The sequence below is a fragment of the Musa acuminata genome, chromosome BXJ1-10 (genome assembly GCF_036884655.1).
Source record: "Musa acuminata AAA Group cultivar baxijiao chromosome BXJ1-10, Cavendish_Baxijiao_AAA, whole genome shotgun sequence".
In the NCBI taxonomy this organism is placed as follows: domain Eukaryota; kingdom Viridiplantae; phylum Streptophyta; class Magnoliopsida; order Zingiberales; family Musaceae; genus Musa; species Musa acuminata.
The window spans coordinates 31,634,418-31,657,013 of NC_088336.1; the positions used below are offsets into that span (position 1 = coordinate 31,634,418).

At 44.5% G+C, this 22,596-nt stretch overlaps 6 protein-coding genes and 1 pseudogene across 8 annotated transcripts; 3 read left to right on the top strand and 4 right to left on the bottom strand.

The window, feature by feature from the left end:
* Positions 1–1,323: 1,323 nt before the first annotated feature.
* Positions 1,324–2,895, top strand: LOC103969231 (thioredoxin-like 1-2, chloroplastic). The gene is made up of 5 exons (XM_018818831.2): positions 1,324–1,533; positions 1,756–1,902; positions 1,983–2,159; positions 2,239–2,403; positions 2,484–2,895. The coding sequence occupies exons 1-5, from the start codon at positions 1,339–1,341 to the stop codon at positions 2,631–2,633; spliced, it is 834 nt and encodes a 277-aa protein (XP_018674376.2). The 5' UTR covers positions 1,324–1,338; the 3' UTR covers positions 2,634–2,895.
* A 431-nt stretch (positions 2,896–3,326) lies between these two features.
* Positions 3,327–3,857, bottom strand: LOC103969232 (probable calcium-binding protein CML45). The gene has a single exon (XM_009382715.3). The coding sequence runs from the start codon at positions 3,855–3,857 to the stop codon at positions 3,327–3,329; it is 531 nt and encodes a 176-aa protein (XP_009380990.2).
* A 687-nt stretch (positions 3,858–4,544) lies between these two features.
* Positions 4,545–7,165, top strand: LOC103969233 (malate dehydrogenase, chloroplastic). Of its 2 annotated transcripts, none has more exons than XM_065088193.1 (2): positions 4,545–4,683; positions 5,518–7,165. In XM_065088193.1, exon 2 carries the CDS (start codon positions 5,549–5,551, stop codon positions 6,797–6,799), a length of 1,251 nt encoding a protein of 416 aa, XP_064944265.1. In that variant the 5' UTR covers positions 4,545–4,683; positions 5,518–5,548; the 3' UTR covers positions 6,800–7,165. The 2 variants fall into 2 exon arrangements, with proteins under 2 accessions (XP_064944265.1, XP_009380991.2); XM_009382716.3 differs by lacking the exon at positions 4,545–4,683 and adding an exon at positions 4,690–5,254.
* A 746-nt stretch (positions 7,166–7,911) lies between these two features.
* LOC103969234 (protein PHYTOCHROME KINASE SUBSTRATE 2-like) lies at positions 7,912–9,617 on the bottom strand. Its single transcript, XM_009382718.3, has one exon. The coding sequence runs from the start codon at positions 9,247–9,249 to the stop codon at positions 8,041–8,043; it is 1,209 nt and encodes a 402-aa protein (XP_009380993.2). The 5' UTR covers positions 9,250–9,617; the 3' UTR covers positions 7,912–8,040.
* A 3,796-nt stretch (positions 9,618–13,413) lies between these two features.
* LOC135595072 (transcription factor ILI3-like) lies at positions 13,414–14,034 on the bottom strand. The gene is made up of 2 exons (XM_065085582.1): positions 13,770–14,034; positions 13,414–13,692 (listed from the first exon to the last, which is right to left on the bottom strand). The coding sequence occupies exons 1-2, from the start codon at positions 13,881–13,883 to the stop codon at positions 13,537–13,539; spliced, it is 270 nt and encodes an 89-aa protein (XP_064941654.1). The 5' UTR covers positions 13,884–14,034; the 3' UTR covers positions 13,414–13,536.
* Positions 14,035–18,127: 4,093 nt separating this feature from the next.
* On the top strand, positions 18,128–20,541 carry LOC135594836 (probable serine/threonine-protein kinase PBL3; annotated as a pseudogene).
* A 141-nt stretch (positions 20,542–20,682) lies between these two features.
* Positions 20,683–22,579, bottom strand: LOC103969236 (co-chaperone protein p23-1). 2 transcript variants are annotated; one of them, XM_018819655.2, is made up of 7 exons: positions 22,419–22,574; positions 21,885–22,017; positions 21,601–21,787; positions 21,354–21,522; positions 21,204–21,238; positions 21,069–21,117; positions 20,683–20,950 (listed from the first exon to the last, which is right to left on the bottom strand). In XM_018819655.2, exons 2-7 carry the CDS (start codon positions 21,908–21,910, stop codon positions 20,847–20,849), a joined length of 570 nt encoding a protein of 189 aa, XP_018675200.2. In that variant the 5' UTR covers positions 21,911–22,017; positions 22,419–22,574; the 3' UTR covers positions 20,683–20,846. The 2 variants fall into 2 exon arrangements, with proteins under 2 accessions (XP_018675200.2, XP_009380995.2); XM_009382720.3 differs by lacking the exon at positions 21,885–22,017 and having other exon boundaries at positions 22,419–22,579.
* Between the last annotated feature and the right edge of the window lie 17 nt (positions 22,580–22,596).

A 22,596-nucleotide genomic window follows, 5' to 3' on the forward strand; every position in this document is an offset into this window, starting at 1 on the left:
AAGAGCAACGACGGAATATGAGGCAAAGGGAGAGGAGAAAGAGGACAAGGACGATAGTGTCACGAGAAATAACGTCGATGTGATCATCATCCTTGTGACATTATCGTCCCGTGAGAGAGGAGGAGAGAGAGGAGGGTGAGCAACAACGAAGCTACCTCTAACTTCTTTGGCTTCTTGTGGGGAGAGGAGGAGGAAGAGGGAGGAGAGCGATAGTCATATTTGTTTTACCATTGCTACAACAAGCGCTCCACTCTCGATGGCTTGATGGAGGGGTCAAGGCCGATCAAAAGCATCCTTGTATACAACAACAATGCCTTCTGTTTCATCCTTTTAGATCCCAAGTATGAGTTACTCAACCGGGTCTCCCTTTGCATCACCTTTTGTCATTACTCTCCCTCCTCTTCCTCCTCCTGTAAGAAGCCACAAAAGCCAGAGAAAGCATCGTCGCCGCTCTCCCTCGTATTGCAAGGGGAGGAGGAAGTGGAGGGAGAGCGCTTATCTCCTCTCGTTTTACTTTAACTTTCGTCATCGCTCTCCATCTTTTTCCCCCTTCTTCCCCCATAAGAAATTACATAAGCCGGAGATATCATTACTGTCACTCACTCTCCTCTTTCTTCTCCTCCCTTGCAAGATAATAATGTCATGAGGACGATAGTCGCATCAATGCTATCTCTCACAACACTTACGTCATCGTCATCTTCCTTCTCTCCTTTCGTCATTCTCTCTTCTCTTTTTCCCCATATCCTCGAGATCCATCACCACCATTATCAAACTACCATCGTTGCCGTAGATGTTGCCCCCATCTCGGTCATCGATGTTTGGATCGACATCAATAGGGTTGACCACCACCACAACAATCACCCGTGACTCCTGTTAGCGCCATCTCGTTTGCCATCATAACGGTAGAAGTTTTAATTACCGTATAATAAAAAAATATAATTAGAACGTTAAGATTATTATTATTTATTATTTATGTATGTGCTATCACATGTTATATATTCTGTCAGTAAAATCGATAATATTAAGAAAAAAAATATTTTATTTTTATAATTATAAAAAATTTAATAAAAATCGAGATGACTCAGTTTAACAACTGTTAAAAGGTAACTCGGTTTAAATAGATACTAAAAGAAATAGTTACATGACATCTAATTAGCCCCAAACAACAGTTAAAAAGTAACACACTTTAACAGTGGTAACGGCGGCACTATCTTTGGGAGAAAGAACACATAAAACAAGGAATGCTGACGGCTCCCGACAGAGCTTAGGATGCGTCGGTAAAAGGACAGAGGAGAAGAACAGAGCAACAGTTGAGACGGGAGAGCCAAATGGATAAACATGAGGATGAAAAACGCGCTCTTTTCTCCGCTTTTTAGACCCCACCAACCCCGAGCCAGGCCTTTTTCCTTCCCCGTAATCCTCCTCCCCTTCTCCTTCTCCTTGCCTTCCCTTGGAAGCCGCCCTCTCCTCCTGCTCCTTGAGCGTAAAAATTGCATCTTTGTGGTTTGCTTTGCTCCTCCGAAAAGTGTTCTCGTAAACTCTGTTCTCCTTTTCGGGCGTCAATCTTGCTGTGTAGAGAAACAAAATCCAATTTTTGCAATCTGTCAAGGATTTATTTGTTATTACTTGCTCAAAGTTTGGTTTTTGTTTCTTGTCGGTCTTCTGGTGGAGCAAAGGGAGGCTATTTTTTCCTATCTGCTTTCGAGCATGGCCATTTCTTTGAGGTATGGTTCGTACTTTTATGGCGATTATCAGGTTGGGACGGAAAGAAAGGAGATAGGTGTTGGATCTGTGGAGGTTTTAGGTGGGAAGAACGAGTTCAAGGGGAGACAGATTGTGGTCAAGAATCAGAGCAGTTCAGATGGATGGAACCCCAAAGGCCATTCTCACTGCTCCATTCATGTAATCGCTTCATTTCTTATCGTTCATCTCAAGTATCCATCTCTTTTTCCTCTCTTTGATGTTTGATTTTTGAGGGTCAGGCATCGAATTGCCTTCCTCGAGCCATGAAGTGGTGGGAGAAGAGCATCGTACCTAACATGACGGAGATTACGTCCTCAGATCATCTCGTCGAATCGCTGGCAACTGCTGGGGATAAGCTCGTCATCGTGGATTTCTACTCTCCTGGGTGTGGAGGCTGCAAAGCCCTGCATCCAAAGGTACACAAACTTGAACTGAGACCACTCTGTTTCCTCCAAGCCCACAACTTCACGTATAGAAATCAATACCTTCTCGTAGATATGTCAGCTGGCTGAATCATACCCCGACGCAATCTTTCTGAAAGTGAACTACGAAGAGCACAAATCCATCTGCCACAGCCTTCACATTCATGTGCTGCCGTTCTTTCGGCTCTACAGAGGCGCACAAGGTCGTGTCTGCAGCTTCAGCTGCACCAATGCAACCGTAAGGCAGTCAGTCCCCAGCCACATAAACCTGTCGAGACCGTCGCTGCTGCTTTCTCATACTCACAGTGATGGTTGCAGGTCAAGAAGCTCAAAGACGCAATGGCAAAGCATGGGACCGAGCGATGCAGTCTTGGACCAGCGAAGGGCTTGGAAGAGGAAGAGCTTCTCGTGTTGGCTTCGAACGGCGGAGCTCGGTTTAATCGTCCACCAGCACTCTCAAGCATATGACTCTTCGGTAGCTAATAGAACAGACCTCGATTCCTGTTCGGCATGTGTCCAATAAAGCTGTGCAACAGAGGTTCTTCAAGATTCTTCTTCAGTGCCCTGCTTGATTCATAAGCATTCACCGGATTAGGATCGGTAATTATGAATCGTGAACTATCGTGCATCTGATTCGGGTTGTAATTCCTCGTAGGATTTTCTACGAGCACTTGGTATGTATGGCTTCAGTGCCAAACTTAACAGTGATTACCTTACCACATTAACTATACGTACATCTCCATCTTGCTGTTCTGTTTTTGCTGCTTGCCACACAGCAAACAAGATGAGAGATACCAGTTGACCATCAAGGAACAGGATGAAGCACACTGGTGGAATGGAATTCGTTGATGCACTCTGTCCTCAAGCCATGTGATGCCAAAGACACAGCTTGCCTTGTCCTTTGAGCCATGCTACAGCCAGCCTACACGGGTCGCTGCAGACAAGAATAACAGTGCATCTTGCCAGGCAAAAGAGCTGAAACAAGAGGGGATGAGGTTTACCAGCTTATCAAACACCAACATTTGTACACGCTATGGCTCTTCAACAAGAACATGGCAAATTGGCACAAGGATTTCAAATTTGATCGAAACACTCGTTTATGGATTCAGTTTATACAAATCCGAAGAAGGGGAGTACATGAAAGAAAGAGAGAGAAAAGTTTCAGCAAAAACTGATCTCCATAAGCTTCACAAACTCGGTGAAACCTATCTTTCCATCATGGTTTTCGTCATAGATAGTTATCATGCTCATGCACGCATCCAACTCCAACCCTTCTGTGAAACCAAGCTTAAGGAGAACTCTTTGTAGCTCCCCTGCATCAATGTACCCATCGTTGTTCTCGTCAAAGACATGGAAGGCAGCTTTTACTTCTTCCAAACTCGGCTCCCTCTCTTCAAACAGGCTAGAGATCTCATCGGAGGCCGTCTCCTCCTTGAGGTGCTCACCTTCGTGGTTGCGCCTTAGCCCCACGCTGTCCATGACCACCTCCATGTCTTCGCTACTTAGGCTGATGTCTTCATCTCCAGGGTGACTGGTTTTGCACTTCAGCGGTTGCTCATCCAGGAGCATAGACACGCATGTGGAGAAAGGGACGTATAGTGAGAACTTCTCGAGCATCATAATGATCCAGTTGAGGATGTTATGGAGGAAGAGGAAACCAACAGGTTCTGCCAAAGAGACTGAATTCTCCATTTTGGTTGGTGGCTACGAGGAGAAGAGGAGCGAGAAGTGAGAGAGAGAATGGAGAGACCCGGTGATGTGTTGTTTGTGTTGAGCTGCAGAGAAGAAGTTGACGGAGGTGATGCTTTTATAAGAGGATGAGACCATTGGAGAAGATTGGAACAGTTGTCAGTACAGGGAGATGCTTCCCTTGGTGCAGACATGGATCGAGCAGCATGATCCTTACTTTGTGGGTCATGTTGGAGGCTGACTTGGTGGAAATTTCCTTGAAACATAGCATCAAAGCTGGCCTGCTTGATTATAATTCTTTATCGAGTACTTGTTGATCACACTGACAAAGACTAATGCATAGAGCAGAGAGTTCAGAGGGAAAACCAGCAAGAGTTTACAGGAATCTAATGTTTCCCGACAAAGACTTCCATATATATATATATAGATATAGAGAGAGAGAGCGGCGTTATAATTGGGAACCCCAACCGAACCCGGAAGTCGAACCGGGTCGAAGAAGGAAGCGAACCGGCCGCTTGCATCGTCAATATCCAAGGCTATGCGGGGCCGTCTTCTAACCAATGGGAGCGCGTCAATAAAGAAAAACCCACTGGAACCCAGAAGGTGAACCGGGTCGAAATGAGAAGCGAACCGGCCTCAGACTTCCGGAGGGCCCCGTGTGCTAAACCAAGGCGAGCGCGGCACCAAAAAGAATACCCCAATCGAACCAAAACGGCAAACCGAGTCGAGTCAAGAACCGAACCGGCTATCTACCCACTCTTGTTTCTCCTAGCGTCATCCATTTCACCTCACACTCCTCCACAGAGCGAGAGAACAGCCATTCGCTCAGGTATGATCTCTCTTTCCTTATCACCTTATTGATACTTGTTGTTCTCTTCGGTTTCTTGGCGTTGGATACCCCTGTCCGTCTTACTCTCATAGCAGACTGTTCGATGCTTAGGGTTAATGGTTTTGGAAATCGGTGATTTCAGTGACGCTGGTGATTTTGCGGGTTCTTTTTGGCTTTTCTTGAGTCCCACGATTAGGGATTAAAGGAAGATGGATTCATATTTCTGTTCGAGACCTGCTTAGGTTTCGATTTTGGTATTTGGGTTGTGTGGGTGAGAAGTTGATACTGAACTGCAAAAATTGTATTACAGATTAAAATTCCCACAAGCTGGACACTTTTTTAGGATAATTTTCTGTGCTAATTTTCTTGAACAGTCGGTAGAAGCTGAAATTGAGTTTTTTAGAATTTTTCTTTTGCTTCTCTTTCCCAAAGTAAGATGCATCGACTTTATAGGCCTACTTGACATGCCTGAAACTTAGGGGCTAAAGGCTTCTTTGATCTCTGAGTCATCTGCTGTTGAATCTTAATTAAAGCAATGTCATCAAGAGTCTTGATGCAAACGATTGACAAGGTATGGATTGTTTACTAGGTTTAACTGGGTTTTACATCAGCTGTATAGGTTAATTTAATCTGTTCTAGCTATGGTTGATATGATATAAATAATGATTTGTTTGCTCTGCCAAATATTAATTAATAGTGAACTGTTTCTGCACTCTGATGAGTGTTCTGCTGTGAGATTTCAGTGGATGTAATTCCCTTGAACATCTACTTGCAGGTTATTGATAATGTAAAGTTTGCTGTTTAATGTGTTTTTGTTTCAATCTAATGGTGTAGAACTACTTTGTCGTGCTGTATAACGAAAGAGATGTTAGTATCAGCTGCCTCAGCTCTGTATGTTAGCCCGGTTGCTTCTTATGGTACTCGGATTGGCTTGGAACCAAAAGCAAAGGCCCTTCACGTTACTCAAAAAACTCCAAAGCTTTTCAAGGGATTCAATGGTCTGAAAGCAGCAGCATCGGTTTCTTGTGAATCAGATACATCTTTCCTGGGAAATGGAAGAAATGCTACTGTATGGGAATCGTTCAAGCCAAAATTGGGGAGACCGAATTTGAGAACAAAAAGTCTACTGAAGCCACAAGCTTCATCTTTTAAAGTGGCTGTTCTTGGAGCTGCAGGTGGTGTTGGGCAACCACTAGCTCTCCTGATTAAGATGTCTCCGCTGGTCTCAGCTGTGCATCTCTATGACATTGCAAATGTAAAGGGAATAGCTGCTGATCTCAATCATTGCAATACCCCCGCCCGGGTTCTGGACTTCACTGGAGAATCAGAGCTAGCTAGTAGTTTGGAGGGGGTGGATGTGGTTGTAATACCTGCAGGGATTCCACAAAAGCCTGGCATGACCTGCGATGACCTATTCAATGTCAATGCTAACATTGTGAAGTCACTGATGGAAGCTGTTGCCGATAATGCTCCGGATGCTTTTATCCACATCATTAGTAATCCAGTGAATTCTACTGTCCCTGTTGCTGCAGAGGTTCTGAAACAGAAGGGCGTCTACGATCCAAAGAAACTTTTTGGTGTTACCACACTTGATGTTGTGAGAGCCAGCACCTTCGTGGCCCAAAAGAAGAACCTTAAGCTTATCGATGTCAGTGTCCCGGTGATTGGGGGTCATGATGGAATAACCATATTACCGTTGTTATCAAAGACTAGACCGTCTGTGACCTTCACTGACCGAGAAGTTGAAGAGCTTACGGTGAGGCTTCAGAATGCAGGGACGGAGCTAGTGGAGGGAAAAGTTGGTGCTGGATCTGCGACTCTTTCAATGGCCTACGCGGCAGCAAGATTTGTCGAGTCGTCTCTTCGTGCTTTGGACGGAGACGGGGATGTTTATGAATGCTCCTTTGTTCAATCTGATCTGACGGAGCTTCCGTTCTTTGCATCCAGAGTTAAACTCAGCAGAAAAGGTGTGGAAGCCGTGATCCCTTCTGATCTCCAGGGGCTGACGGACTACGAGACCAAGGCACTCGAAGCTTTGAAGCCGGAACTGAAGGCAAGCATCGAGAAGGGTGTGTCGTTCGTTCACAAGCAGACAGCTGCAGCAGCATCAGGCTGAGTCACTAGACGAAGAAGACTGTTTTAAGTTTTGCAGAAAGTAGAGAGTTTTGTTCTTTTAGTACGAGACAACAAGAATGATCAAGGAGTTGAAGTGATGGTTGTACTGCAGCGAAGTAACAGGCTTTCAGATCCATTGCTCCTTACTCGAGCATGGAGAACTCTTGGGATTGACCAATGAGCAGCCCAGAGGCTCTGGTTCTTGCCATTGATTATTCCTTCTTCCCTTTGTACATGTATTCTGGTATAAAAGCTCCTTTGCTCAGAAACCCAATCCACTTTACAGTCTTAGGGATGTGCTTTCCTGTTGGAATCTGTAAAGAAATTTGGAAGACAATTCTCTGTAAGTAGTTCTCCTTTGTTCCCACTGTTCATAGATCTGCTGAAGTGGGTTTGCTTTAACCAAAGCAAAAAGAGCGCAGTATGTGTGTGTGCCAAAATGAATAGCTACCAACATCAAAGAAAGCAGCATATGTATAATTGCAGTGCAGGCATCCTGGACTGATGTCATCCCCTTTGACATTGTTAACTGCAGATCCAATGGCGTGCATGATTAATGCAAAAAGGACAGACCAAAGGATAAGGATCTGTAACGCGATGGCCAATTACAGATATCTTTTCCGAAAACCGAAAGAAAAAGAAGAAAAATGCATTGACTGGGCAACCACTGACCGAGACACTATCGATGTCGCCAGAAAAGGCCATCGTCATTGTCGTACGGCGGCGCCCTAGATTTCTCCAGATCTGAGCATCAATCCATGTCCACGATGCGGTCCAAGCAAGCGTGATGTCTCGGGAGAAGGTCAAGACGATGGCGTGGCACCGTTTCGTCCACCACCGGTATTGCTCGGTGGGGAGCCGGCCGCGTGGCCGTCGGCTCTTGTCGAATCGGAGACGAGGGGCTCGGGTCACGACAAGGCATGTCGCCTTTCTCGCTCGTGGATGCATGCGAAGGTTTCTCTCACTGTAGCACTGTTCACATGCATGCGAAGCTGTCTCCTCACTGTAACACTGGTCAGTACCGGGGACTCGACGCATGAGGCCAAAAGGTGTCAATCGATGGATGGCCGAGGAGAGGAGCCAGTGATGAATTGCTGCTTCGAACACACCTCGGGAATCAACAGCTGCATTATGAACATATAGACAATAATAAGATCGAACACACACGCGATCCGTCACCATGGCAACAAGATCGAACGCACAAACAACATGCCACAATGTGCAGCGAGCGACCGCTGCTGCCTACAGGTCATGGGAAGAGCGGCTGGAACCGAATGGACTCGGTGGAAAGACGCGACCGGTGCTACCCGAGCCGACGTCCACGCCGCAGCTCTCCGCACGGAACCTCGCCGCCCCGTCGATGCCGGAGCGCTCCCAGTGGTCAAAACTGGCACTTCCTGTCGGCTTCTTCGCGCCGCTCGTCACGTCCACCGCCTTCTCGCTGACGCACCCCAGTAGAAGCCCCGACCGCGACGATCTCCTCGTCTTGCGGAGGCTCGCGGCCGGAGCGACCCGTTCCGATGCGATCGAGAAGTTGGCTACGCTGCCCGTGACCACGCTCCACTCGACGCTGGCTTCGCTTGGCTCGTAGGCCGCCGTGGTCACCGACTCGGTTCCCTCGTGGGTGATGAAGGGATGTGAACTCGTCATCGATAGGCTCTCGATTTCGAACAGGTCCGAGCTCGCATCGCTTTGGACATCGTCGTCTCGTCCACCCTCGCCGCCACTGGCAATCTTGAGACTTCTCCTATGGGTCGAGGCGGTGTCGAAGAAATCTGGAGCAAACACCACCCTGGGACCTCCTCCGCCTTTCCTCTCTTCTCTGGAAGCAAACACCTGCTGTCTCAAACCAGGACTAATACTTTTCAGTCTCGAGTCACTCACCAAGTGCTCGTCGCGTCTCTCCCCAGCTTGCGGGAGCTGCTTCCTGAGGCCGTCCGATCTAGCATGAGACAGGGCGTCTTTGTCGATGTCAATGGCGTCCTTCCTAGCGCATGAGCACGGGAAGACACCAAGAAACCGCTTACCTTTAACTTTTCTCTGCCCGCCGGGAACCGGGTGCTTGCGGCGGTCCCGGAGCAGCGTGTTCCGGCTGTTGCAGGTCATCTCAGAACTGATGCTGCCGGTCGTCGACCTGGATCTCACCCTCACTCTCACTTCCTTCTTAGTTGGCTTCTCAGGTCCATTCTCAGGCGCTTGCGGTGGCGCATCGCCGTCCATTCCTCCGCTGAAGTACTTCTCTGCATCAAAGATTTCGATCTCGCCATCGAGAGTTCTCCTCGTCCCTAAGCTTATTCGGCATGACAAGCGTTCCGGAGCAGAGTTTCCCAGCTCCGGTGGGAAGTTCTCTCTAACAAGAGCAAGATACGTCGAGAAGGAATCATCTCGGGGCTTACTGGGCCTGTTCTCGAAAGCAAGGGGAGCCTTTGGAGCTACTTTGACAGAGGCCATGGGGACTATAAGAGTGACGAAGAATTTGCATGCACTACAAGAAGTTCATTTACAGAACCAACACAGATGATCGAGCGAAGACCAAGGAAAAGGAATCCAAAGCAAAGACTGATGCTGGAATCACTTTCTTAATTTCTTCTACTGAGGAAAAGCTTAAGCATCATCAAATAGTTGAGCAGGGAAGGGATAGCTGAACAATGGAGAAAGTTGCATCCATTGGAGAGGAAGGATTTGATGTGGAAGTAGGAGATGATGTGTTTGGTGTGTGCCTGAAACATTGAGAGACAGTTCCTTTATGTAGGCTTTGAGATGGATGAGACTGGTCCATGGTTTGGAATTGGCTCCCTCATCAAATGGGATAGATAGATTTCTGGTTAGATATTGTAGATGTTAGTGCGTGTATACATCAAACATCACAAGAATTCAGATATATATATAAATATATATATATATATATAATTATAATTATAATGTAGATAGTAACAGATGTGTCTTAAGCTCCATTTTATAATTTAGGAATCAAAATATAATATTACGGTTTAATCTTATATCAAAAGTGAGAAAAGATTAAATGAATTTATATGGATTAGATGAGTCTATTATTTTTAACTCGTTTAAGTATTTCTTGAATAATAATTATCGATCGAGTCGATAGAAAAAGTTATAATTTTGGATATGAGGTTTAATCATTATGTCAAATTTTCTTGACCATATGTTAAAAGGATATTGTTATTTCTTTTCAAGATTATCTTCAATTTATGACTCCCTAAGGGATGAATAATGGACCATTGGAAGATGCTGAGTCCAAATTTATTACTGATAATGAGTTCTAATCATGGAGAACAGAGGGCTATGAGGAAGGGAATTCAACAGCAATTGGTTCATTAAATCATCAATATGTGCTGAAGATTGAAGCTTTAGTGCCTACTACTACTGTCCATCTGATAAGCTAAAGCCATTTCAACTTGAATGCTTCGCTTGTAGCTAGAAAATTGATGGCATGTGGTAGGGAACTTAAGCACAAGCATACTCCATCTGAGGTTTAACATTTGAGTGTCTATGGCCACAAGAAATCAAGTGGTTTGCATCGATATCTTCCCAATCTACTTGTTAGATTGGCCTCAGTTGATCACCTAAGCAGATTTTATGTTTGCAACTGCATGGAGATGGCTTTCTGATGCACATCTGCTCCATTTTAGTGGCAGTAGCAAAGAATAGATGAAGCAGAGTGACAGTACAATTCACATCTTTCTGGTATTCTTTCTGCTTGCCAATGGTGATGACATTGTTGTACAAGAACAGCAGGAAAAGATGAGCCATTACTTGTCTGTGACAGTCCTCTTAGACAACATCAGCATCATTTATTTCAGCTCAGGGAAAGCTGCACCAATGATAGGATGACTGGATCTTTCTCTCTCTAAAGTAACACACACCAAACCAGCATTAAGGCAGACAGCTCCAAAAATGACAGTCCAAAGAGTAGCCGATTGCAGACTCCGGGGATGATCAAAGGGAATGTCGGGCGAGTTGTCAATGCCAGCGTCCAAATCATGACACTCCCATCTGCTTTATTAGATCATTAATCGGAAAGTTGGCTTTAAATACCTTCACATCAGACTGCTGAATTGTGCAGAGTCATGCAAAAGAGACAACTCTTGATGCTCTGCACCACATGACCCTCATGGAGGAGACTCTCAAGCAAATGCTAACCTCTGGTTTGATGTGTAGGAAACAATCATACATGATGAGCAAGCAATCAGAAGCAGAGTTTCCCTCTAATGAGGTGAGAAGCCAAGTAAATGACAGATTTGCTTGAGGCAAACATCATATTAAGAAGATTGACGAGTCTACCATCTTTAATCTTTCTTGTATCAGTGATTTGAAGCTATCATACAACTCTGTCAAATTGTCATGAGGATAGTCTTGTTTGCATGATATCTGGAAGAGTGGAATTTGATTCCAGTATTCCACCAAATCAGTGGAAGGGTTCACAAAAAGAATTGAGTCCTTATCCTTTTGGTAAAGTAAACATGTGGAGAATTTTGGATGTCATAGATGTCATAATCAGATATAATTAGAGATGATCATTATGTGATGCTAAAGGGCAACTACTTTTGTGTCACAACCTTCATTTAATGGAGCAAAATGTGAAGAGAATTTTGTTTGATGAGTTGAAGGGATGACACTAATCATTATAATTAATGATACAGCTGCTGCTGAAAAGAGAGACTAAGTAGTACCTCTTCCAATTCCTCTGGGCTATTTCTTCTTCTTTTAAGGTGAAGAAACTGCAAAATTAGCATTAATCAATGTCATAGGAAGATGATGAAATGCATGAAAAATTTGAACTGTTCTTGCCATTTTTTAACCAAAGCTGTGGAGTCACTTGACCAGCTAAAAAGCTTCATGATAGATAAGATCTTTTAAAAGTGAGTTTACAGTGACTTCAATTTTCATGTTTATTTCATTCCTTTGACAACCTAAAAAAAATAAAAATAAGTATAAATGCATACGATAATAATGAAGTCATAGATCTCCCATGTTAGCCTACTTACTTCCTGACCCAATCCTAATTGTACATTTTCTTTATTTTTGATGAGATTAATTGAGTTATAATAGGCCCAACCCTAAGTGAGCTAGTTGTTCTAGCTAAACGATATTAATACATCAGTGATCTCATTACATCGAGTGATATTATAACTGAATTAATATTAAAACAGGAAAAAGAACTCAAATAGGAAAGTGTTATCCATTAGAGGAGTCGGAGGGCACGTCCGAACTATCATTATGTACATCTCACATGTGCCTAAGCTATGTTAAATCTTGACAAGAATATCTTTATCAAGCCTTAAAACATGGAAGATTATTGTTTCTTGATTTAATCCTACATCGAAAGTAGATTAAGATTAAGATTAATCAAAGGTTATAACACCCCAATTTAATTTTTGATATTGAAGGTGGGTTAAAACTATCTATCTGTAGTGTTTTCCTTTAATTTGTGGTGTCCTGCTTTTAATTTGAAATGGGGAAATCAGATTAGCAACCTACTTCTTGAGTTCTTCAAAGATAAGAGGAGTCTTCCATCTTCCATTAAAGATAAAGCAGTGTGTGGAGTCTCCTCCAACCATTAAGACTTGAGATCCTACACCCAGACATGTCGGAGATCAAAGAACCCTCAGAAACAACCCAAAGAACCAGAGAGGATGCATGCAACTTCATCAGCTCCATTTCCGAGAGGCAACACTGAGCGCTATCCAGCATTCTTGTCGTCCTTGGTTACAGTAGGAACAGGCAGACATGCGGCAGTGACTTCCACAGTGTAGTCAAGCTCAGAGTCGAGGCAGACCTCCCCCCCTGACATCATCACGTCGGTGGCGGGATCTACGCGGGGCAGAGCTCACCTAACTCTCCTCCTCCATGGCCACCGCTTAATCACAGCCCGGATAAAGAACGCGAAGAGGGGGTGCGCTGCTGATCCATGCATTATGATCCGACAATGCGTCTGCTGCGTCTTTAATGGATGTGCCTCCCCGGATGCTGACTCCTCGATCCACCTGTGCGCGACAGACGTTCGATGTAGGTGCTGTGATGGTAATGCCCGGCGGCCCCGCCGAGAGCTCTCTCTCTCTCTCTCTCTCTCTCTGCAGTCTAACATACTGCTTCGTTGTCTCTGCTCTGCTCCAGCCCACGAGCCAATCTATAGCACGTTTTATCTCAAGAGTTTCTTGCGACTGAATGCATCCCAGACCTGAGGATGATGCCAAAAGACCCGAGGACGGAGGTGATTGTCGGTCAGTGATCGGTTCAACGAAGAGTATGCGACAGTTGTTTTCTAGGTGTCGTTTGGTAGCCTCAGCATTGACTCGTTCGAAGACCAGAGAATGGAGGAGACCGCATTGGCAGGCAGTCGCAGTCTTACTTTTACCTGTGTGTAAAGGTTACTTCACAGTGACATCCATCCTCTGTTCTCTCTGCCTTTCTTTTTCCTCATGTCCTCTCTTTTGATTAGATCTACTTAAATCCTCGTATGAGAAACATTGTAGCACTTTAACCTAAGTAATCTCGTCTTTCAGAGAGATAAGATAGTGTTATTGATCGTCGGGGGAAGAGAAGAAGTCGAGCTCAGACCAGAGAATGTAGGAAAAAAAGGAGGCGATCGCACGATTGCGTCAAGGAGTTTAGTATTGCTCTTGCTAATTCATGTAACACACTTTGCTGGCACACCATTTATGACCGACGCTTCATGAAATGGCACAAGAACAACACTAGACCGTAGCTGGACGCAACCTAGGACCTGAGAATGCTCCTGATGATCTCAGCCTGCGGGCTGTTGGAGTCCATCGTCGACATCAGGTCGGAGAGCCGGTCGCTGAGGTCGTCCACTTCGCGGTGCAAGCTCTTGATGTAGCTGCACGTCTCCTTCAGCAACTTGGACGCTGAAGCCTGCATGCAATCACGCGTGAGAGGAGAGGAGAGGAGAGGAGAGTACCGAAGTGGTTTTCTGTTTCTTGATCGCTTACCCTGCTCATGCTCCTGCGGCGAGACTCCGGGAGCAGAGACTGCAGCTTGGAGATGAGCTCGTTGATCTCCTCGTCGGTGATCCTCGACCTCCGGCTCGACATCTCAATGGGCATAAACCTTCTTCTCTCTCTCTCTCTCTCTCTCTCTCTCTCTCTCTATACCTCGCCGGAGAGCAAAGTGCAGGGCTTAAAGGAGAATTGGAGGGGGAGAAATGTAGAAGTGGCTCTGTAAGGCAAGCTTCCAAGAAACGTAATATTAGTAGGGGAGAGACTCCATGGCCTACCTGTCTCGCCTTCTTGCCAAGTGTGGGTCCGTTCTGTTGGCCATGGCTCCATGGGCCAATCCAATGGAGGCAAGAAGGTCCGTTCCTCACGTTCCATGGTAAACAGTGGGAGTGAGGCATTGATGATGCCACTGCTGGGTAGCTGTTTACCCAATTTACCTTGTACCACAAAGATGCCCTGTGTCTCTTCTGCTCTCCTCCTCCGCCGCCTCCTCCTCAGAATTGCCTCGTCTTGTGGATCTGCAGGTCGGTGTTTGTTCTCGAACATGATGATCCCAGCTTGAGCACAACTCGGCGCCAGAGTACAGATGTTAATGGCGGAGAACGAGAGATGAGAAGGGACAGTGCCGCGAAAAGACGCGTGGTGTGTGCAGTTTTGGTGGCATTCGGCCACCACCGAGCGTGATGGGGACGTGCGGCGCCCCTCAGGACATGATGATGTGCGATGACATGACGGTGGCATGCAGCTCGGTGTTCCCCGGAGGGGGCGGCGATGTCGCGCGGCATCGCCGACGGCGACCGGGCCACCTGGAGACCATGGGCGCATCCACATGACGGTGCGTCGCGGGCCTACGTAGCTCATCGTCTTCCTCGGTCGGCGCACCCACAGCCTAATTATTAGCTTTGGTTTACCCGTGTGAGAGGTAGATCAGGCGGGGGATCTACGCTACCAGTGAAGCTCCAGGGTCTGAGAATGAGACGTGCCTGTTGCAGAGGGCCACTTGGTTGTCAGGGGGGGAGTCCATCAAAGATGCGTGTGGGGGACAGGAGAAGAACTTGTCATGGGAGGAAATGGCCGTGAAGCTGCCAAACTCGGGTGCCATGGGAGCCCAACACACAACCCCGCGTGTTCTTCTCGTTCTGCAGATTAACCTCTGGAGCTGGTAACATCTTCCCCCATGTGACCAAGGTCGACATGACACTGGCCGCTGATGGCAACAAGGGAGAGCAACTCTCTCCCATTGCCTGCCAGCTTCAATCATGCAAGCTTCTTTACCGCCTCTTCTTCCTTCTAAAGGACTGTGACTCACAGGAGTTGTAGGCCTGCAAGCTTCCCTTTCATCCACCACTCACCCAGTGTGCATATCTACAGCACTTGTTTGAAGCTTAGAGCAATTGCTTCCTCTTTACATGGAGAACTTTAGGCTTCTAGCTCTGCATCATTCTTGCTGAGTTGTGATTCAGATGCAGAAGGTTTCTGATACATGAAGAAGAAGAAGAAGAAGAAGAAGAAGAAGAAGAAGAAGAAGAAGAAGAAGAATTCAGTTCATATTTCAGATGTGCATCTGCCAAACCATCCTCCTACTGATGTTTATTTCCAGCCCCTTTCTGCCTTATAATTATAAGAAAACCAAATTATGCATGGAAGATCAATGGATTATGATATGCAAATGTCTGTCTGTGTCTCTGTGGAGTGGCCCAAATCTGGCCCGAGAATGGCCCGTCATCACCGGTAAATAAACAGCCTGATTAATGTCACTAATTGTAGCTAATTTGTTCTTAATGGAAAATATATCTCCTGTTCAAGGAAACTTAAGATCATTGTATTCACTGTTGTGAGATTTGTGGTGATCCAGCAATTAAAATCCTTCAAGTCTGAATGCTTTTAGATGCCTCCATGACCTGACCATTGACCTCCATTAGATTAGAGATGCATTCCATTACAGTGTTCTTGCAATTTGTGGGCATGGCTGGGAAATGTAGGAACAGGAAGCCACAGTCCAGCCAATAACACATGCATAAATCCATGCAGCTTGATCTGCACATCCTCTGTCTCTTTTAGTTTCTTCTCTGCTGCTGTGACCTCCAACTGTATGGCATTCAATGTTTCAGAGGAACATAATAGAAGCTCTTGATGACAATTAAGGTACTCCAATTAGTTTGATTCTTTATGGAACTGAAACATTCTTGAAGCAGTTGATGTCATGGTGGTAGACAAGATCAATGAGTTTTTAGTGCTGTTGAGTGGCAATGTGTTGCCAACTATACCTTGACACCTTCTCGGTGAGTTCCTTGAATGTTCATCTTTAGCAGATAGGCCATGTAAACAATGCACCAATTCATCTGCATCATGTCGCAGACCAACACCAAGTTTGTGCATAAGAACAATATTATCAGTGTTGTCAGGGATGGAGAACAAGGTATTGTAGGAAAATAGCTGATGAACAGTGATATGTGAAGATTTCAAGAGGCAAAGCCACTTTGTTTAGCTTGCAAGCAGAGATTCTTTAATCATCTTCAATTCCATATATCTCTCTCCGCATTAGCCATGTCGTTCTGAATCCACTCATCTGATCAGAGAGGAGGACTATGTTTTGGATGCCTGTAGAGGAGACGCATCAATCTGCAACCTTAGTGCAGAAGTTTTGAGTCTGATGACAGGAATTGAACGGGTAATTGTGATGGCAGAAGATCACCGGGAGCTCTGAGGTGTGCCACCCTCACCATGTCATCGTCAAGGCCCTGCTGCTGCAGAGTTACCATTGACTTGTACTTTCTTTTCCATGAGTTGACCAGGCGAGATGAGAAGAACATGGTACGGTTGAGCATCTCCATCTTCCTCCCAGTTTATGATGATTGTTCTCATTCGAGAAAGCTTCATGCTCACTCTCTGATCTCCAAATCTCTACTCTTCTTTTCATGAAGCCTAATGCAAAATTCGCTCTCTTTAAATCGACCTTTTTTGCTTCCATTTCAACTACGGTGACGTTGTGGCGGAACCGCAATTCCTGGAAAGTCCACTGGCCTTTTAATGGGGGCCGCACGGGCGCCGCCATGGATCCGAGTGGGCCGCGCCGCGCGCTGGTCGTTTATGCGGCGAGTCGTCTTCTCTTCCCCTCCCTTGGCCGCCTTTCCGGGCAAGCGTTACGTAGGTAAAAACCGAATCTTTCCGCCGCCAATGTGAGTTCGGTCTTCTCAGGAGGCGATGGGGAACTGCTAGAAGGCCTCGTGGAGGAACGACGACGCTCGGGCCGCGCAGACCTCTCCACGTGAGCCCTTGAACTGCTCGCTTTGGTCGATTTGTAGCTTAATTTTGTCATCTAGCTGTTGTTCCTCTGTGGTTGCTGTTTGATGTCGGAGCGGGGAAAAGCTTGGGGCTTTCCATATGATTGGTGGATTTGGTTGCAGAGACTGGTCAGTAGAAAAGCTTTGGGGGTTTCTTTTGGCTATTTGGGGAATTGAATGGATAGGTTTTGGGTTTCCAAGCTGCACACTTGCATGTTGTGGTTCTAAGCTACTTCTTTGGTTTAGCTTAGGTGTTCTTGCTTGCAGCAAATTTTTTGTGCCTCTCTTTTTTTATGAGTAATAGTAGTCTGAATTACTGAAACATAGCAACAGATCTACATTCGGGCTGTCGGTTTTGCATCAAGTGGGTTGTATTGGCCAATTATTTCAAAGAGAAAATATGTGATACATGCATTTTTCTTGTGGGAGTTCAGAATTTATTGTTTGTCCTTTGTACTTTTAGAAATTTAAACTAAGGTGGATTCCATTTTATTAGGATAAACTTTTTTGTACTACTGTAGTTGCATCAAGAGGATCTATCTGGTTGCATGTAGTCTTGCCTTTACATCAATTGCACTGTGGGTTTGACAGAAAGCCATTACAACTTAGATTGGCAAGGTTGTTCAGAGACTTCCTGAGCTGATACCAAAGTTTAGATGGTGAGAATTCTTAGAATTTCAATACTTAAGTGTTGCTTGTGAACTGAAAGGATATCTGTTTTTTGTTTATTTTATCCCTGCAAGTGTTTCTTGTCAAACCCGGAAGGTGCAAACCGGTTTAGGTATAGATCTTGAGTGTTGATATTAAGGTTTTGGAATCAAAAGAGGACCTTGCGTCTTGATAAGGCAATTGTAGTAAAACTTTTCGAGGGAAATGGAGTACTCATTGTGTGGATGTCCTCAGGATATTATGTGTTTTGTAATCCTTATTCGGTATGCCAAACCATGTCATCTTTAATCTCATTCTTCTGATATGGTGCTCTGGCTTATTTCTTCTGCAATTGTGCATAGTTAGTCACAAATGTTTCTTAAACTTAATATGTGTGTGTGGTTTTGTTTTTGAATTAATTTTTTCTTTGTACAACAAATCTTTCAAAAGTTATCTTCGGCTCCTTCAACTTTAACAACATGTTCAACCGCCTCAACTCTTACCGTGCCTTCGTACAGTGAAAAAACTTCTAGTGGTAGTCTTTACACACCAAGAACAGAAGGTGAAATCTTATCTGCCTTGAATTTGAAGTCCTTCACGCTCAAGGATATGAAAAACATCACTAGAAACTTCGGTTCAGAATGTTGTATTGGAGAAGTAGGGTTTGGTTATGTTTATAAAGGTTGGATGGATGACCAAACTCTTGCTCCGTCGAAGCCTGGTCGCGGAATGGTTGTTGCTGTCAAGAAGCTCAAACTTGAGAGTTTCCAAGGCCATAAGGAATGGCTGGTGTGTGTTTTTATTTATCTTATTTCCTCAGCGCCTTCCTAATTGTTACTTCTTTTGTAGTTATGTTGATTAGTGATTGCAGACAGAGGTTAACTATCTTGGTCAGCTTCACCATCCGAATGTGGTTAAGCTCATTGGCTACTGTTTGGACGATGATAATCGACTTCTGGTCTACGAATGCATGGCAAAAGGCAGCTTGGAGAAGAACCTTTTCTGAAGTGAGTACCAATAAATATGTGAAAACATTCTGGTTCATTGATCATTATCACTTGATTTATCCAGAAAAGACTGGCATGAACAACTCTTTAATTTAGCCAGAAGGGATAGAAGAACTTTGACTCTTTTTGATGAGGATACAACACATCAACATGTTTGAACTTTTGGAATATGTTCATCCAATTCTAGATTTACCAGGTGTACTGCAATGCTGCTAACATGTTCTTGTAAGAATAATTCCACATTTCTGAACAGATTTTTTGTTTTCTCACATTGATTCCTAGGACGTGCTCAGCCGCTCGACTGGGCAACAAGACTCAAAGTCGCGATTGGAGCAGCGAGGGGTCTCTCATTTTTGCATGATTCCGAGTTTCAAGTAATTTATTGAGACGTCAAGGCCTCTAACATTCTCCTTGACTCAGTATGTTGTAGAGATGTGTGTGCCAAGAAGAAGCACACAAGATTTCGGAATAAAAGCCTCACGGCTTATTTTGCTTTCACGCCGAGCAGGAATTTAATGCAAAGCTTTCAGAGTTCGGCCTCGCAAAAGCTGGACCAACTGGGGATAGAACTCATGTCTCTACTCAGGTCATGGGAACTAAAGGGTACGCAGCTCCTGAATACATCACGACAGGTATGCTGAATTTAGTATTGCTTTCTAGTCTCCATTTTCTTGTGCACACAAAGTATTTGCGTTTCTTACAGTTGGAACAGTATTCATGATGTAAATTGTTTAGTGTTTTTTATTATTGTTGATGACATCCAGAATAAAAGATACCAACTTTTTCGTTGGTCGATGACATCTGTTGCTTTTGATGATGCATTTACGATCAAGAACGCATGTATTCTGAAACAAGCAGAAAGATACCGAATTCACGATGCAAATTACATAGTATTTTTTTTATTATTGTTGGTGAAATCCAGAAGAAAAGATACAGAATTCTCGTTAGTCAATGAGATCTGTTGCTTTTGATCATGCACGATAAAGAGCATAATGTTTGAACAACCTTCTCTTAACTGGTTCTAATCATCCTCACTCTGCTTACGAGCAAAGCAACCAAATGCTTTCTCTTAGTAAACCTTCCTTACCTGGTTGCAGGTAGGCTGTCTGCAAAAGCTGATGCCTACAGCTTCGAGGTGGTGGTGTTGTTGGAGATGCTATCGGGGCGTCGAGCGCACGACAGATCGAGAAAAGGCATAGAACAGAGGCTGGTGGACTGGGCACGACGCTGCTTGGGCGACAAGCGCAAACTATATGGAATCATGGATGCGAGGCTCAAAGGGCAGTTCCAAAGAGAGGAGCCAACGCTCTTGCATTGCTCGCCTCCAAGTGTGTCGGCAACGATGCCAAACTCCACCCCTCGCTGTCTCAGGTCTTGGCATCCTTGGACGGACCAAATCTGCAGTCGCCATTACCAAATGACCACCAGTGATCCACTACCGTTCAACTCAATCCTGATGAGTGGTTGGCCTAAGGTCATCAGCACAGAAATGCACTGTCCATAACTTGTAATGTGTGTCAAATGCTTCAGTTCTTTAATTCTTTCTTTCACAGGCAAAAAATACCTTTCTTGATTTTGAATAGGAAACACACCGCAAAGTTTTCTGCTGCATACATACGACAGCATCAAATACAGGAGCTAACAATTGCCCGGTAAAGTTCTGCAAACACATGATGGGTGCAAAAAGTGTATCTTGTCAACTAGGTTTAATAGAAAGTCAACTTCTTTCACAGCATGGAACTCTTACGGAGAAGCATCCACAAACACATGATGGGTGCAAAGATGTAGCTTGTCAACTACGTTTAACAGAAAGTCAACGTCTTCCACAGCATGAAACTTTTAAGGAGAAGCATCTACAAACACATGATGGGTGCAAAAAATGTGGCTTGTCAACTAGGTTTAACAGAAAGTCAACGTCTTCCACAGCATGAACCTCTTGAGGAGAAGCATCCATAAACACATGATGGGTGCAAAAATGTAGCTTGTCAACTACGTTTAACAGAAAGTCAAAGTCTTCCACAGCATGAAACTTTAAGGAGAAGTACCGACAAACAGACATGACCTAAACAAAAACCTAGCTCGTCGAATATGTTAACAAGACGTATTGAGAAGTCCTACAAAAGCAGAGGTCGTCATGCTTTGGCCAAAGGTTCACTTGTAGATGCAACATGGGCATTCTCCACCTTTCCACCACCATCTTCTGCCTTGGCCTCAGCCCCTTCCATATCGGCATCATCTGGATTATGTGGCATACAGTAATTACAAGCAATGTCTAAGCAGCATAAACTCGCAGAATATCTCCCTCAAGGAACAAAGACATTCTCAATGCATGTCAATGTTACAACAAGACTAACCTTCATCTGCATCATCAGGCTCATCGTCGGCGCCATTCATATCCAGTTTCTGTATATTGCAAAAAGAAAATCGAGTTTAACATACCAAGAGTATCAACTGATAGCTTTTTTGCCAATTTCAACCAAATGACATACCGAGAAATCCATGTCATCAAAGTCCATGCCTCCAACTGCACAGGGAAACATTTCAAACATCATATTGTGAGGCTCCAACAAGAATAACAATCTTTGCAAGCATATAACAAGATATAATATGTATGTTCTAAGTGATGCCAGAGTGTTTACATTTCGTTTCCTTCTCGTCGTCTTCATCTTCATCGATCCATTTGTCCCAATCAACTTTCAAATAGACCGGAGGCTTCCCTGCCGTCTTCAACAGCCGACTCCACCACTTCTTCTCGGCTTTTTTGACGAGGTAGCATATAGTCCTAAGCCCGACGGCAGCTTTACTCTCCTGCAGTTCTTCTCGTCAATCCAATCTTCAAATCAAAGTGTACTATAATACGGTCGAATAAATTATTCTGATACTTACATCAACATTAACCTTGTCAAACAACTCAAAATCGAGTTCATATGGAATGTTTTCTGCTCCACTGGTTGCAGAGAAGTAGAAACGACCATCTGGCTGTAATGTGAACTTCACATCCTTGGCATCTGGCAGTTCAATGATTATATACACCTTGTCAGATCTTTGGGCCCATTTTGTAGTCGGATGTCGGCTGCAAAATCAAGGGAAAAAAATCATCGCTAGCTTGAGAAATTCTAGTTCAAATTGAACATTTCTTGGACCAACATAAATCTAGTATACTGAATCACCAAAAATCTCCCCTCTCAGGCATCATCAACAGATCAATAGATTATGTGTACCGAGGGAAAACATCCATCCCTTCTACCATGTGGTTTCTTCAACAGTGTCTGATTAAAAAGAATTACTTTTTGGTTTCACGAGCTGTACAACACATAAGGAATAATATCCATAAATCATTCTATATATAAAAAAAGGCTGATGCAGTTGAGGTTAAACACGCAGAAAAGCAACACCACATATAGAACATAGGTTAGATTTCATCCGCCTACATAACCATCCATTTCACACACCCTTACAGAGACCTTCATTCGTATACACACTGCAATAAGCACAACTTAAATCAGTAGAATCAGAGTTCACACCCTCCAAATCATGTGTTCTGTCCTGATGCCAAGATTTTGAATTTGGCCAAGAAATGCTACCTCCTAATCCATCACGAAAAGTAACCAAACCCTAACTTTTAACGATTCTCGAATTGAGGAGTAGATTACCAAGAAATCGACTAAAAATCTCGAAGAGAATAAAGGGTTTTGATGCTTTACCTCATCTTGCAAGGGGGGAGAGAAGGAAGAGACGACCAAAAAGACAAACTTTCGAATAAGAGGATTGCCGCACCGCTTGCTTTGCTGTAGCAAGCGAGCGCATATGCTTTTGGTATATAGGCCGAAGGGAGACAGAGCGCAGACTGAGAGAGAGAGAGAGAGAGAGAGAGAACAGGAA

Bases quoted from the DNA above. Each gene is read 5' to 3' on its own strand.
- LOC103969233 (XM_065088193.1), top strand. From the start codon at position 5,549: ATGTTAGTATCAGCTGCCTCAGCTCTGTATGTTAGCCCGGTTGCTTCT.
- LOC103969236 (XM_018819655.2), bottom strand. From the start codon at position 21,910: ATGATGCCTGAGAGGGGAGATTTTTG. The intron at 21,523-21,600 runs GTAAGTATCAGA...GAAGAACTGCAG, and splicing joins TTGACAAGGTTAATGTTGAT to GAGAGTAAAGCTGCCGTCGG. The intron at 20,951-21,068 runs GTTAGTCTTGTT...CACATAATCCAG, and splicing joins GCCTGATGATGCAGATGAAG to ATGATGCCGATATGGAAGGG.
- LOC103969234 (XM_009382718.3), bottom strand. From the start codon at position 9,249: ATGGCCTCTGTCAAAGTAGCTCCAAAGGCTCCCCTTGCTTTCGAGAAC.
- LOC103969232 (XM_009382715.3), bottom strand. From the start codon at position 3,857: ATGGAGAATTCAGTCTCTTTGGCAGAACCTGTTGGTTTCCTCTTCCTC.
- LOC103969231 (XM_018818831.2), top strand. From the start codon at position 1,339: ATGAGGATGAAAAACGCGCTCTTTTCTCCGCTTTTTAGACCCCACCAA. The intron at 1,534-1,755 runs GTAAACTCTGTT...GGCGATTATCAG, and splicing joins CTCCTCCGAAAAGTGTTCTC to GTTGGGACGGAAAGAAAGGA. The intron at 1,903-1,982 runs GTAATCGCTTCA...TTTGAGGGTCAG, and splicing joins ATTCTCACTGCTCCATTCAT to GCATCGAATTGCCTTCCTCG.
- LOC135595072 (XM_065085582.1), bottom strand. From the start codon at position 13,883: ATGCCCATTGAGATGTCGAGCCGGAGGTCGAGGATCACCGACGAGGAG. The intron at 13,693-13,769 runs GTAAGCGATCAA...GATTGCATGCAG, and splicing joins GCCGCAGGAGCATGAGCAGG to GCTTCAGCGTCCAAGTTGCT.